This window comes from Salmo salar, chromosome 22 (genome assembly GCF_965601325.2).
Source record: "Salmo salar chromosome 22, fSalSal1, whole genome shotgun sequence".
Taxonomy (NCBI): Eukaryota; Metazoa; Chordata; class Actinopteri; order Salmoniformes; family Salmonidae; genus Salmo; species Salmo salar.
In genome coordinates this window covers 18,297,606-18,311,799 of record NC_138312.1, presented here as the reverse complement: position 1 = coordinate 18,311,799, position 14,194 = coordinate 18,297,606, and the positions used below count along the sequence as shown (strand labels likewise).

The 14,194-nt window shown below is 48.7% G+C and overlaps 1 protein-coding gene across 3 annotated transcripts in view; it reads left to right on the top strand.

Moving 5' to 3' along the window:
• Window positions 1-14,194, top strand: part of LOC106582900 (rho GTPase-activating protein 39) — a 60,636-nt gene that overhangs the window by 40,181 nt on the left and 6,261 nt on the right. For 2 of the 3 annotated variants that reach the window (XM_014166492.3, XM_045705574.2), the window contains exons 3-5: window positions 7,746-9,141; window positions 11,370-12,039; window positions 12,233-12,322. In XM_014166492.3, coding sequence (XP_014021967.3) covers window positions 7,746-9,141; window positions 11,370-12,039; window positions 12,233-12,322 — 2,156 coding nt within the window. The remainder of the gene's footprint in view (window positions 1-7,745; window positions 9,142-11,369; window positions 12,040-12,232; window positions 12,323-14,194) is intronic. The other variant, XM_014166493.3, reaches the window with a different exon arrangement.

The window sequence follows — 14,194 nt, the reverse complement described above, 5'->3', positions numbered from 1 at the left end:
CATAAATGTTGACAAAATATATAACAATTATTTAAAGAATTATAGATAGCGGTTGCATCCAGGGGTAGTCTGTGTCAGATTTTAAAATAGCTTTACGGTGAAAGCACATTTTTCAGTATTCTGAGTATATAGCTCAGCCATTACGGCGAGCTATTCAGACACCCGCCAAGTTCGGGGCAACCTAAACTCAGAATTAGTATTAGAAATATTCTCTTACCTTTGCTGAGCTTCGTCAGAATGCACTCCCAGGACTGCTACTTACACAAGAAATGTTGTTTTTGTTCGAAATAATCCATATTTATGTACAAATACCTCCGTTTTGTTCGTGCGTACAGATCACTTATCCAAAGGCATAATGCGCGAGCGCGGAGCGAGAGACGCAAAGTCAGTGTTCCATTACCGTACTTAGAAGCATGTCAAACGCTGTTTAAAATCAATCTTTATGGTATTTTTAACATAAAGTTGCGATAATATTCCAACCGGACAATAGCATATTCATTCAAGAAGAAAAAGGAGGGGCGTGCTCGTGGGACCGAGCATATCCAATCCCTTTGTTGCCAGGCAGTCCACTCAGAAACTGAGTTCCTATTATCTGCCCAGTGACAGGAAAATGCTCAAACCACTTTCTGAAGGCTTTAGACAGCCAATGGAAGCCTTAGGAAGTGCAACGTCCCCCACAGATACTGTAGTTTCGATAGAGAATCAAAAGAACAACAATTCTGACTTTCCACTTCCTGCTTGGAATTTTCTCAGGTTTTTGCCTGCCATATGAGTTCTGTTATACTCACTGACACCATTCAAACAGTATTAGAAACTTCAGTGTTTTCTATCCAAATCTACTAATAATATGCATATTCTAGTTTCTGGGCCAGAGTAGTAACCTGTTTAAATTGGGTACGTTTTTCATCCGGCCGTGAAAATACTGCCCCCTAGCCCAGACAGGTTAAGGCATATTGAGCAGGGCTAGAGGCTCTACAGTGAAGTAAGACAGTAATCACTAACCAGGACAGTAATGGACGAGGCATATTGATATTAGAGAGAGGCATGCGTAGCCAAGTGAGCATATGGGTCCAGGGAGTGGTTGGGCTGACTGGGGACACGGCGATTCAGACAGTTAGCAGGCCGATGCTAACAAGCTAGCAGTTAGCAGACTGGGGCAAGCAAGCTAGCAGTTAACAGACCGGGGCTAGCAAGTTAGCCTTTGGGGGACATCGCGATGGGGGTAAGTCTGTTTTTGCCTCTTCGTGCGGTGACGTCGATAGACCAGTCGTGGAATTAGTAGGGTTCCAAGTAGCTCTAGGTAGCTAGTAGGCTGCGGTTAGCAGAATGGGCCTTCAGCGGACGTCGCGCCTGAGGGGCCTGTTGGAATCCTCAAGCAGATTATGTCGGTATTCCAGTCGTAGAGGATCGGCGGGGTTCCGTGCCCCGTACCGGCAGTAGAAGGGTCTGGGTATTGCAGCCCAGGAGTGGGCTTCGGTGGTAGCACAGGAGCCCTGGCCGGGCTAGCTTCAGGCTAATTGGGGCTTGCTCCGGGATGGAAACGCTAGCCAGGAGTAGTCACCCGGGATTGCGGTTAGCTAGTTGCGAAGATCCAGATGAAAATGTTCAGAGTCTGCGGTAGGAATCCGGAGATATGGGGTGAAAAAATAAAAAAATAATAATAGGTCCGTTATGCTCTGGTTTGAGTCACGTTGTTCGAACTGGCGAGGGCTTTCCGAGCTAAAGGTTAGCTGATGACCGCTAGCAATGGTTTGCTGACTGATAGCTGGTAGGTAGTTAGCTGGCTAGCTTCAGTTGAGGGATTCCAGATCCGAAGTAAATAGAAATACTTTAGGGAAAAAAAACAGATCCACGCCACATTGGGTGAGGTGGGTTGCAGGAGAGTATTTAGAAGTTGAGGTTTAGGAAAATATTTTAAAATGATATGCGAAGAAAAAGATGTAGAAACATATATACAAGGGACACGACAAGACAAAGACGTCTGACCACTACGCCATCTTGGATTAATGTGTCTCATGTGTTGTATAGAGGTCTTGGATGGCAGGAAGCTTGGCCCCGGTGATGTACTGGGCTGTATGCACTACACTCTGTAGTGCCTTGCGGTCGAAGGCCGAGCAGTTGCCATACCAGGCAGTGATGCAACCCGTCAGGATGCTCTCGATAGGGCAGCTGTAAAACCTTTTGAGGATCTGAGGACCAATGGCAAATATTTTCAGTCTCCTGAGGGTGAATAGGTTTTGTCGTGCCCTCTTCACGACTGCCTTGGTGTGCTTGGACCATGTTAGTTTGTTGGTGATGTGGACGCCAAGGAACTTGAAGCTCTCAACATGCGCCACTACAGCCCCGTCAATGAGAATGGGGGTGTGCTTGGTCCTCCTTTTCCTGTTGTCCACGATCATTTCCTTTGTCTTGATCACGTTGAGAGAGAGGTGGTTGTCCTTGCACCACACGGTCAGATCTCTGACCTCCTCCCTATAGGCTGTCTCATCGTTGTCAGTGATCAGGCCTACCACTGTTGTGTCATCGGCAAACTTAATGATGGTGTTGGAGTTGTCCCTGGCCCATGCAGTCATGAGTGAACAGGGAGTAGAGGAGGGGACTGAGCACGCAACCCTGAGGGGCCCCCTGTGTTGAGGATCAGCGGATGTGTTGTTACCTACCCTTACCACCTGTGGTTGGCCTGTCAGGAAGTCCAGGATCCAGTTGCAGAGGGAGATGTTTAGTCCCAGGGTCCTTAGTTTAGTGTTGAGCTTTGAGGGCACTATGGTGTTGAACGCTGAGCTGTAGTCAATGAATAGCATTCTCACTTAGGTGTTCCTTTTGTCCAGGTGTGAAAGGGTAGTGTGGAGTGCAATAGGGATTGCATCATCTGTGGATCTGTTGGTGCGGTATGCAAATTGGAGTGAGTCTATGGTTTCTAGGATAATGGTGTTGATGTGAGCCATGACCAGCCTTTCAAAGCACTTCATGGCTACAGACATTTAGGCAGGTTACCTTAGTGTCCTTGGGCACAGGGACTTTGGTCTGCTTGAAACGTGTTGGTATTACAGACTCCGACTGGAAGAGGTTGAACATTTTAGTGAAGACGCTTGCCAGTTGGTCAGCGCATGCTCGGAGTACATGTCCTGGTAATCCGTCTGGCCCTGCGACCTTGTGAATGTTGACCTGTTTAAAGGTCTCACTCACATCGGCCACGGAGAGCGTGATCACACAGTCACTTGGAACAGCTGATGCTCTCATGCATGTTTCAGTGTTACTTGCCTCGAAGCGAGCATAGAAGTTATTTAGCTCATCTGGTACGCTCGTGTCACTGGGCATCTCTTGGCTGTGCTTCCCTTTGTAGTCTGTAATAGTTCGCAAGCCCTGCCACATCCGATGTGCGTCGGAGCCGGTGTAGTACGATTCGATCTTAGTCCTGTATTGATGCTTTGCCTGTTTGATGGTTCGTTGGAGGGCATAGCGGGATTTCTTATAAGCTTCCAGGTTATAGTCCCGCTCCATGAAAGCGGCAGCTCTACCCTTTAGCTCAGTGCGAATGTTGCCTGTAATCCATGGCGTCTGGTTGGGGTATGGTATAGATTTTGAAAATGAGGGCTGTTTTTGTATGAATACTGGTAATGTCTTTTTTATTTTCTGTGGCATATCATTTATTTTAAGCTTACATTATTTGAAAAGTACCCAACAGCCAATGTGGTCAGTGTGATGAAACACAGGGCTGTATTTATGATTGTGGTAAAGCAAACATGTTGACAGTGTCAATGAGCCAGTAAGCTCAGCACTGCCATACTGATGTTAGGTAAGTGTTTGTCTGCTTGAGAGAATCTGTAGATAGTCTTTAAATGGGACTCTGCTCCATAGAGGGGCGTTGCCGTGACAATAGCAGAGCCAGGCATTGTCTAAAGGCTCCCCGGCCTGGGGCCCCTGAATGAGACCTCTGAGGAATGCCAACGTTCCTGCTCATTCCCTGACAGCACTCTCCCACGACAAATCCCCTTCTCGTTCTCTCTCATTCTCTCGTTCTCTCGTTCTCTCTTTCTCTCATTCTCTCGTTCTCTCTCTCTTTCTCTCGCTCTCTCTCTCACTTCACCCTATTTTCTAACCACTGCTTTCTTACTCTGTCTCACTGTTTTAGAAGTGAGATCATTCTGGTTGGGTGGTATTTATTTAAAAATATATATATTTAACTAGGCAAGAGGTTGTTGGTGGTTAATTATAGTTGGATTAGGACTGCTACAGTGAGGAAAGCTTATATCTACTGTGGGCATTGGCATGAAGCCAGATGTGATTGGGATAATCATCTATTGCGTACCAACTGTTTGTGCTAACAAACAAAATAATGAGCCGATGCTGGAGGGCTGAACACTAGCCTGGCTGTGCCACCCTGGGTGTGGTGTGACAATGACAAGTGAACAACAAACCACAAAGCTAGATGAAATCCCCAGCTCTGCTCTCAGTGCTAGGAGCTTGACTCAGCATGTCCAAACTTCCTCTCTTATCATTCTGTTGTGTTGCTCTGGTTTCACCTCAAAACATCATCCAAGCAGAGGATAGTGTTTCTGTTGTTACTGGTGACATTTTAAAGAGGATTGACATCATTTAGCGTGTAGATGGAATTAGCACACAGGTAGTATGGGGGGTGTCGAGTGTAATGGCAGTGACGCTGTGTAGCGACTTAGACAATGTTCTTTCATATATGGTTGTTTTTGAGTTTAATTTAGCAACATGTAAACCCCCTATAAGTGAAGGTCACCCCTCTCATTCGGCCTTACTCCAGCGTGAAAGTTAGATTTGTCATTTCCTGTTTGTGTTGTATGGGAGGCCCCAGGGGGCTTCAGCGATAGGAAGTAGAACCCCACCCCCTCTCTCAAGGTCATCAGTGGTAAACCAGACCACTCATCACTCTCACCACTGGAGAATGAGACTAGTCATAAGATGGAACCTGTTGGTCATCAATTACATTTACCAGTTCCATGTCATGAGTAGTAACCTTATGATATGTGTGGGGGTGTACACTCAACGGCCAGTTTATTAGGTATACCACCCGTTCAAGAAAAAAGTTTGCTGTTACAGACAGTTTGTCACGTGGCCGTGGCTTGCTGTATAAAACAGCCATCGAGACATTCCGTTACTGTTCGATTGAACGTTACAATGGGCATAACGAGTGACCTAAGCGACTTTCAGCGTGGTATGATCATCGGTGCCAAGGCGTGCCGCTTCCAGTATCTCAGAAACGGATGGCCTCCTGGGCTTTTCACGCATGAGTGTCTAGGGTTTCCTGAGAAAAGCTAACAGGCGGGCCACAAACAGGCAAATAACGGTGCAGTACAACAGTGGTGTGCAGAACGGCATCTCAGAACACACAACTCATCGGTCCTGGTTAAAAACAAGAAGAAGTGGCTCCAGTGGGCACGTGATCACCAACACTGGACAAAGGAGTGGAAAAACATTCTCTGGTCATACGAATCCCGGTTCCTGTTGAGTCATGCTGATGGCAGTCAGGATTGGGGCTGTAAGTAGTAGGAGTCCATGGCCCCATCCTGCCTGGTGTCAACGGTACAGGCTGGTGGCGGTGGTGTACTGGTATGGTGAATGTTTTCCTGGCACACGTTAGGTCCCCTGATACCAATTGAGCAACGTTTCCATGCCCGGAAATATTCAAGCTGATCTGGATGCAAATGGGGTCCGACGCGGTACTCGGTGGGTGTACCGAATAAACTGGCCATTGAGTGTATAATGTATTTAGCATGTGAACATTGCTAGGTTACATGTGGTCTTTGGCCTTCTGCTTAAATTCCTTCTTGTCCCTTTAATGGTTACTGTAATGTAGCCCATTCTGTGCCATAGTAAACTATTAACTGGCTGTTTTTAAACAGCCAGTTTTATGTTTCTGCATTTTTTGCAAGTCAATTCAAAGGTTAGTACCAACATCAGACCATAATCGTTGATCATAAAAATCTGCTTGACACTGCCTCTGTTGTGGAGGTAACATCACTGACATCACCAGCCCCTGACCATGACGGAAGGAGGACTTCCTCTGAGTCCCGCATTTCAGAGTTCAGACAGCAGCAGCACGTTTTCAGCTGTCTCCCACCTCAGTCTGTCACACTGCTGAGAACTAAAGCAGCCCTAACACAGCCGGTTTGAAGTGGCTCCCGTCCACTCTGCAGCGCGTGACTAGTCTCCGCTCCTCTGGATCCATGTGTGGGGCAGTAAACACTGTTGATTGGTCTTTTGTCGCGTCTGAGCGGGGGGGAGGGAGGTGAGGCCCAGGAATGTTCCCAACACCACAGGGACAGGGCTGGCTGTGCTGGGGGGCTGCCAGGTGGCTCAGACCCAGCTGTTTATGGGCTGTGGAAGCTATATCTGCTCAACCATTTGAAGAGCCTGTTTACATTCAAATCACTGAGGTGGCGTGACTGTTTGAGGGAAAGAGAGAGAATGCAGTTCAGTGGCGGGGGGGGGGGGGGTAAGACGGAAGTGAGGAAGTTTGCCATTGGCCCGAGAAGCTTGAGCCCCAGGGGAGTTGTTATTGTATTGTTACAAACTACAGAAGGTTTTCTCTGTCGTCTTCCTGCTCCTAAGCTCCCCAGTAACTCCTGCCCTGAGACTTAGGAGGAGGATTGTGTGCAGTGGGTCAGTCTGGTAGATGTCTGGCTGCAGAAGGATAGAGCAATGCAGGTTTAATAGTATCGATTACCGTGTCTTGTTGGCTATACGGTAGAGAGGGTGGAGGGCAGAAGGTAAGTCTCTGCTTTCCTAATCCTTGGTCTGTAGTGCTAGTACTGTAAAGCATGCTCAACCTTTTGATTGTTGAAGTTAGCAGGTAACTCTTATATGCTGTATGATAGTTGTCACAGTTGGTCAGATGGATAGTGTTTATTTGCTGAACCACGGATGGATGGCAGTTAGATCTGAGGTATTGAGGAATGAGGCCTGATGCTGGGGCCATAAGGATTACAGGGTTAGAAAGCGAGAGAGAGGGAGAGAGAGAGCGGTGTAAACAGATTAATGCCAGATTAGTTCCCAGTGCTTGGATTAGCATTCTGACAACGTCTGAAGTTAGCCGCAAGGGAGGAGTGTCAACCTCCAGTCCCTCAGGCCAGATGGAGACTCTTCTACTGTAATTCTGCTCCCCGAGTATGTTCTCAAATACACTCTTCTTTACTACTCTACTCAGTCTGTGTTTTGGAACTGTGGCTGGGAATTTAGATCTTGTCATTTTCTCAAATGTTTCACATGAGGTGTTTTGAGTCCGTGTAATTGATGGGTCACTACTCTTGGGAGGAGGTACTGTGTTATGGTCCAAAGCAGGAGAATGCTTAACACACTTACAGTACGTAGGAAATGTTTTCCCACACCTCTAACCCAGACAGCAATGAGAAGTCTTCTTAATCTGCTTCAGTCAGAAGTGCAATGGTAATTGTCTTTTTAGGAAGTTGGTTTGCACAACACACACTGGAGATATTGTCTTATGATTTAGAAGGCAGTATTTTGGAGGGTCAGTGAAATGTCTGGGGAAAAATGCGAGGAATCGGATCACAGTTTTCCCAACTCTGTCTGAGTTTGGAATTTAAATTTGTGGAGCATTTTTGATGGTCACAATTTAGAAGTAACCACAGGCTTGTTTAAGTTTGGGACAATGCTTTGCTTGTTCGGGTGACTGTCATCTGATGTTTTTATCTGCAGTTATCTCTTTAAATCCAAACCCAGATCTCATCCTTTCCCTCATTCTCTTTCTATTCCAGAGAGCGCTCTCAGAGATGGCAGCCTTCCCCAGGGTCCAAGGCAGCAATGTTGGTTAAAGTAAACAGTGTCAGTCGGATCCAGCCTGGAGGCCCATCTAGCCCGGACCTGCAGCTCCGCCACCACAACACACACACACACAACAAGCCCAACGGCCACCAGGCCTTCACCCTCCACCCCGTCAGCAGCAAGCCCCCGGGGGCTCACTCCTGCTCCACCCAGGGCTACAAGACCGCGCCCTCTGGCAAGATGGCCGCGGACGCCCGACAGGCCCACCACTTGAGAAAGACCGGCAACGGCAGCTTCTGTCTGGTGTCCTCTGACCCTCCCCAAACCCCAAGCAGTCACAGGTCCCAGCCCAGCACCCCCAGGTCAGTGTCACCACAGTACGCCTCCACACCTCACCTCTACGACGACCCGGGAAAAGAGTGTCCCATCTATGATGAGCCTCCTGTGGACATGGAGGTGGAGGGGGCTCACCTCCATAATGGGCCTGGTGGTCTATCCCGTCTCACCCCCACACATAGCCTGCAAAAGCCCAGGCTCCTCCAGCACCCTGGCTCCTCTAACTCAGAATCCAGGCACAAGAGGAACCCTTCTGCCTCTGACTACAGCCCTGCTGGCCTGGAGTGCATCAAGCACATGGTTGTTGTGGACCCAAAACAGGGCCTCCTCTCCACCTCCCCCGGTCCCACCCGCACCCGCACCCCCTCCCCCACCCCACGATCAGACCCCCTCTTGGCCCAGCCCCAGTCCCAGCCCCGGGGGCAGCAGAGGGAGCCAGGAACCCTGGAGAAGAAGCAGACATGGCGAGCCCTGGAGGCCACTGTGTTGAGGGCAGTGGAGGCTCGTCACAGCAGGCAGAGCAGCCAGGCCTCCCAGGACTTCCCCACACCTCCAGGACCCCAGACCACTGCCACCTACCAGGACTCTGGCTACTCCACTGGCCCCTCTCCGAGCCTGAGGAGGAAGAGCCGGCGGAGGCTGGGGGCCGGAGGCCGGCCTGGCTCAGTGGGCAGCAGCGGAGAGCTGTGTGCCCTTAACGAGAGGCTGATGGCGGAGATGAGGGAGGTGGTGAGCCGCTCCAACACCATGAGGGAGATGAAGGCTGGAGGCCTGGGGGCAGAGATTAGCGAGAGGGGCGCAGTGCCCCGGACACGTTCCCCCGTGGACTCCCTGCAGTGGTATGGAGGAGGCGGAAGGTGTGCGTCACGAGAAGACGTCCCCTCCGCCAGCCGCTCGCTGAGCAGGGCGGGTAATCATGGCAACCCGGCCCTGCCACCCCTGGAGATGCCTGGTAGGCAGAAGAGGACCTATGAGAAGGTGGACACCTTGGAGAAGAGCATCACCAGTCAGGCCGGCCTCTCCTCACCAGACACCCCCGGACCCCCCTCAGAGGTAAGCATACGCTCCAGTATTTGTCTCTGTCTGGCTGTGAGAGAGAGGAGAAATATGGGAAGACCTGGGAAGTCCACTCCTGATAAATGAATTAGTTCAGGTTTGTCTGCTTAGTTAAAACTCTTGACTGGTGCCTGTTGTTGTGTGGTCTGTTTATGTGGAACAGTTTCTTTTTCTTTGGATTCTGTTTTGTTTTGTCTGGAGGTGGTCACATGGCTGGTGCCTTTCCAGGGCTACTTTTATTGCTAGATTACTTAGGACGTCTCTATGCCAAGTTAAATACATTAACAAAAGTATTTCAATTCATGGTTTTGTGTTTGTCTCTCATTTTCAGAGGTAAAAAATCTGAACAGAGTAAGGACAGATTAGGTCATTATGCGTATTCAAAAACTGGATAAATGTACTAATGGTATTTTAACTAGGCAGAGTAATTCACACAGATGGGATGGACAGAAGTGATAACTTGCTTGCTGTCAGGAGCTTGAATTATTAGGCTATTACAGGTGCACATGATTTGTGCAAAGCCTCAGCGCTATGAAATCTACCATTTTTATAATCCCAAAACCCTTTCAACAATGCACTTACTTCACCCACCCCACTCCATATGTCTTTATGAAGTTCCAGTAATCTAATGAAACTATAGAGCTAATAAGTCTGAGGTTCAGTTGAATTTTAAAATAAGTGCTGAAATCAATAAGACTGGCGATAGAATCTGACTGAGAGAAACATAAGGTGCCGGGGAATATGCAACACCTTAAACATTCCAATCCGGAGCGTCGGGCTCAGAGGCCCCACTGGACCAATATATGGCCCAGGCATGATGCCTGTGAGCTTAGCGCTACCTGTCCCCCTCTGACTGTCCTACACCTGGCCAACGCAGCAGGCCCCTGTCCCCCTGTGCCAGCTCTCTGCCTGGGTATCAGGAGCCTGGGCCAAGCGTGGGAGATCCAGGACATGGCTCCCCCTGGTCAGGAAGGAGGGCCACTGTGGCCCAGATGGTACAAGTTTGGCAGGGAGAGCTGGGTACGCGTGGGGTTCAGAGGCTGGTGCCATGAGGGGTTGGTACTGAAGCAATCGCATTTATACAAATATTGGAAACAAGCCCCTAATCCTGTCCTGAAATGTTCTACAGACCTGCTGTTATATCATGATACACACAGATTTGCTCATACAGAATGCACACACACTATTGGTTGTTGGCTATACCACATATGAAGCTTTGGCTGCGTTGGTCTATCCTTTCAGAAGCAGAACATGTTTACTTATTTTTATTTAAAAAAAAATTAAACAGTGAACCCAGTGGTTTAAAGCCAGCATGGAAATGTGATCTGTTTTCAATGTGTAATCTATACAACTCTGAATATTTGATACTGAAATACGTTTTAGAGACGGATTTTATTTAACTCTGCTGTTGAATTACCACCATGTCACGGGGCATCTGTAAGCTATCTGTGTATAAGAGAAGAGGAATTATAGAAAGTATCATTCATACTGTAAATGTTCCTTTGCCTAGTTAAACTTGCCCGTGGTTCCGTTTGATCCCAAACAGTGACCCATACCACTCATTTAACACCATTAAGACCATATGACCATAAAGAAGTACCGCCAAACCCAAATCTGGAGATCTACACTATTTGATCAGGAACCCTAAATATAAGTTCCAGACTGTCTGGCACACTTTACTACTATATTACATCATAGTCAAATTAAAGAGATATGCTGAACGTTTTATGTTCAGATACTACATTCCTGCTGTGAATTGGCCTGGGTTTCTTGTTGTTCCTGGATGTTTCTCTGACCAGAGCTGGATTACTAGTTTGGTTTTTGCTGTGAGGGGCGGTGACTGTGGACAGGGCTCCGTATAGGCAGAAATCCCACTTGGGATCAGACGAAGGATTTGCACATGTAGTCTTAAAGGAGCGGTGGGTCAGGCAGAACAGAGGTAGGGCCTCTCATGTCACTCTATGCTCCTCACATGCTCCTGACGAAAAAGTCCATTTAGATATTGGGGAATTTTTGGTGGACGCGGCTTTAGAAAATGTATGTGCCGGTCCTGCAACAATTCCCCCTCGAGCCCTTGCATTGCAGAGCAAAGGTAAAGCAGCCTCGTCGACACTGAGGAGACTGCAGCTGTGGACATCCATACATACTGCTGCACTGACGCATTCTCTTTCCCTCTCTCTTCCCTCTTTTCTCCTCTGTTTTCTCTCTCTCTCTCTCCCCTGAAGGTGGGGACCCTGGAACTGAAGGCTCAGTTGGACAGCAGGAAGAAAGGCATGGTGGACGGACGAACAGGCTCACTGGGCCCCCATCACCAACGCTCCGTCTCCCATGACAACATAGAGGGAGAAGGAAGAGGAGGAATAGGAGGCTCCTACCACCAGCTCTCTTACGCCACCCTGCGCAAGCCCCCACCCCCAGACACCTCAGGCATGGCGGACTGGGCCAGCAAGCACCTGAACATGCACACCCAGGGCCTGTTCCGCCGCCGTGTCTCCATCGCCAACATGCTCTCCTGGAACCGCGGCTCCATCAAGAAGCCCATGCTGGTGACCAGCGACCGTGCCGTGAGGAAGGAGGCCTGTGAGATGTTCAAGCTGGTCCAGGCCTACATGGGAGACCGGCCCTCACGGCTGGACCGTCGCCACGCCGCCCTGCTCATCGTCACCAAGTGCTGGGGCATGCAGGGCCTGAGGGATGAGCTGTATGTGCAGCTGGTGAGGCAGACCACGGGCAACACCAGCCCTAAGAGCCTGGCTGCAGGCTGGGAGCTGATGGCTGTCAGCCTGGCCTTCTTCGCCCCGTCTCCCAAGTTCCGCTGCTACCTGGAGGGATACATCCAGAGGCACACGGATCCGAGCAGTGACAAGAAACGTGAGTCTCAGACTGAGCAACAGGGTGGGTCACCTTTCTCTCTTTGTTTCATCACTGTCTGTGTGTCTGTCAGTATCAGCATGATGGGTATAGCTTGCCGTGTGTGAGGATTTTGAAGTGGTTTTTCCCTCTCCTCTTCTCTCCTGTTTGCTCTTCGAGGATGTTATTTCATTTTCTAAATAGCCTTTTAACCTCTGCCTTATTTCCTGGTTTCCAGTGGCTCAGTTCATACTAGACCAGCAGGACATGAAGCTGAAGAAGAACTCAAAGTCCAGAAAGAAACGGAAACAGAACACAGATGAAGAAGGTAGGTCTGAGATCACTTAGGCAGCATTATAAAGATTTATGTTAAGTATGGGGTGAGTTTTCCTAAGGAGGACGTCTGTTGGAGAGTGCTGAAGTGAGAGACCAATCATTTATTTATTATTTTCTTATGGGTAGGAAACCATTACATATCAAACATGGTTCATATCTCACTGCAGATTAAGAATTTGGAGTGAAATGGAAATTTGTAATGATTTGTCACTTGACTACCATGCTAATATGCAGAACTTCCCTGGTAGATGTATTAAATGGTTTTCACAAAATACCAGTGGCGGTGGTAAGAGAGCTGAAGGATAAGAACTTCTATAGAGATACAATAGGAGGCCATGTTAGTGTTCCCCTCTGGCAGCCCCACATTGCGATTTAGGTAGCCTACTCACTGCACTGACCCCAATAGACAGGTTGCCTGACAACGGCACGAAAATGATGCGCGCGCATCGCAGGGGTAAAAAGGCTGTGTGTTATGATTCTAGACGGCAAGATAGCTGGCAACAATGACAAGAAGCTGTCATGTGGGGAATCGTAGGTGGCTCGTTTCAGTTTGTTGTATTGTTATTGATACCATGTCTTGTTTCCACTGGTGTCATGTCTACTAAAATGGCTAAAATTCACTGGCTAGCTAGCAACAACTTCAACAATGTTTGAGAGACAAGTGCTCATTCTGCAAATGCATTTATGTTTCCAATAAACATTCAAAGAGGGAAATATAGTTTACATGTTGTCAACAATCTTTTGATTCTAAGTCAATCCTGTCTGTTTTGCCCCAAACCTGCACACTCATGGGTCTTGTTGCTATAGGGCAACCCACAATATCAGCCGTGATGATGTCACCAGAGAGGAACCTACCCGTCTAGTGACAGTGACCACGTTGGTGAACCCACACACATTGTACATCAATGACTGTAACATCAACCTCTTGTACACCCTGGACAACATCAGTGACTCGCAGGCCATGAGGAATGGCTACCGTTCATGGGAGTGACTCACTGTAGAGGTCTTGAGATAGAGGCGGGAATAATGACTTGAGGGAAAGGGCTATTACATTGCTCACGATGTGGACCCACCAGCCAACCACAAGCGAAAGCCTCCTCACGAACAGCATAATGAGAGCTGCTGTCTGGATAGACGAGCTGAAATGAAGGGTGGTGTTGTGACCACGGCACGGAGCAGCTGTGAGCAGAGTGGTGGGAGGGAGTAGTGTGTGGGAACTGGAGGCCTCTTGTCTGGGCTTGGAAGGGCTTTTCTTGGGCCTAGGCTGGTCTGAGGCGGGCCTTGCTTACTTGGGTTTAAAAACTTTGCTGAGGTAGCGTCACTAAACTGATACCCCGGGAGAATCTAACAGATATAGGCAGACCGTCTGAACCAAGAAGTTAACAGGTGTCATCATTACAGGATTTGCCTTGTGCTCTTAATCCTCTGAGGGGGGATTTCTCATGGGCTTGTGCTCTTAATCCTCTGAGGGGGGATTTCTCATGGGCTTGTGCTCTTAATCCTCTGAGGGGGGATTTCTCATGGGCTTGTGTCCTTAATTCTCTGAGGGGGGATTTCTCATGGGCTTCTGCTCTTAATCCTCTGAGGGGGGATTTCTCATGGGCTTGTGCTCTTAATCCTCTGAGGGGGGATTTCTCATGGGCTTGTGCTCTTAATCCTCTGAGGGGGGATTTCTCATGGGCTTGTGCTCTTAATCCTCTGAGGGGGGATTTCTCATGGGCTTGTGCTCTTAATCCTCTGAGGGGGGATTTCTCATGGGCTTGTGCTCTTAATCCTCTGAGGGGGGATTTCTCATGGGCTTGTGCTCTTAATCCTCTGAGGGGGGATTTCTCATGGGCTTGTGCTCTTAATCCTCTGAGGGGGG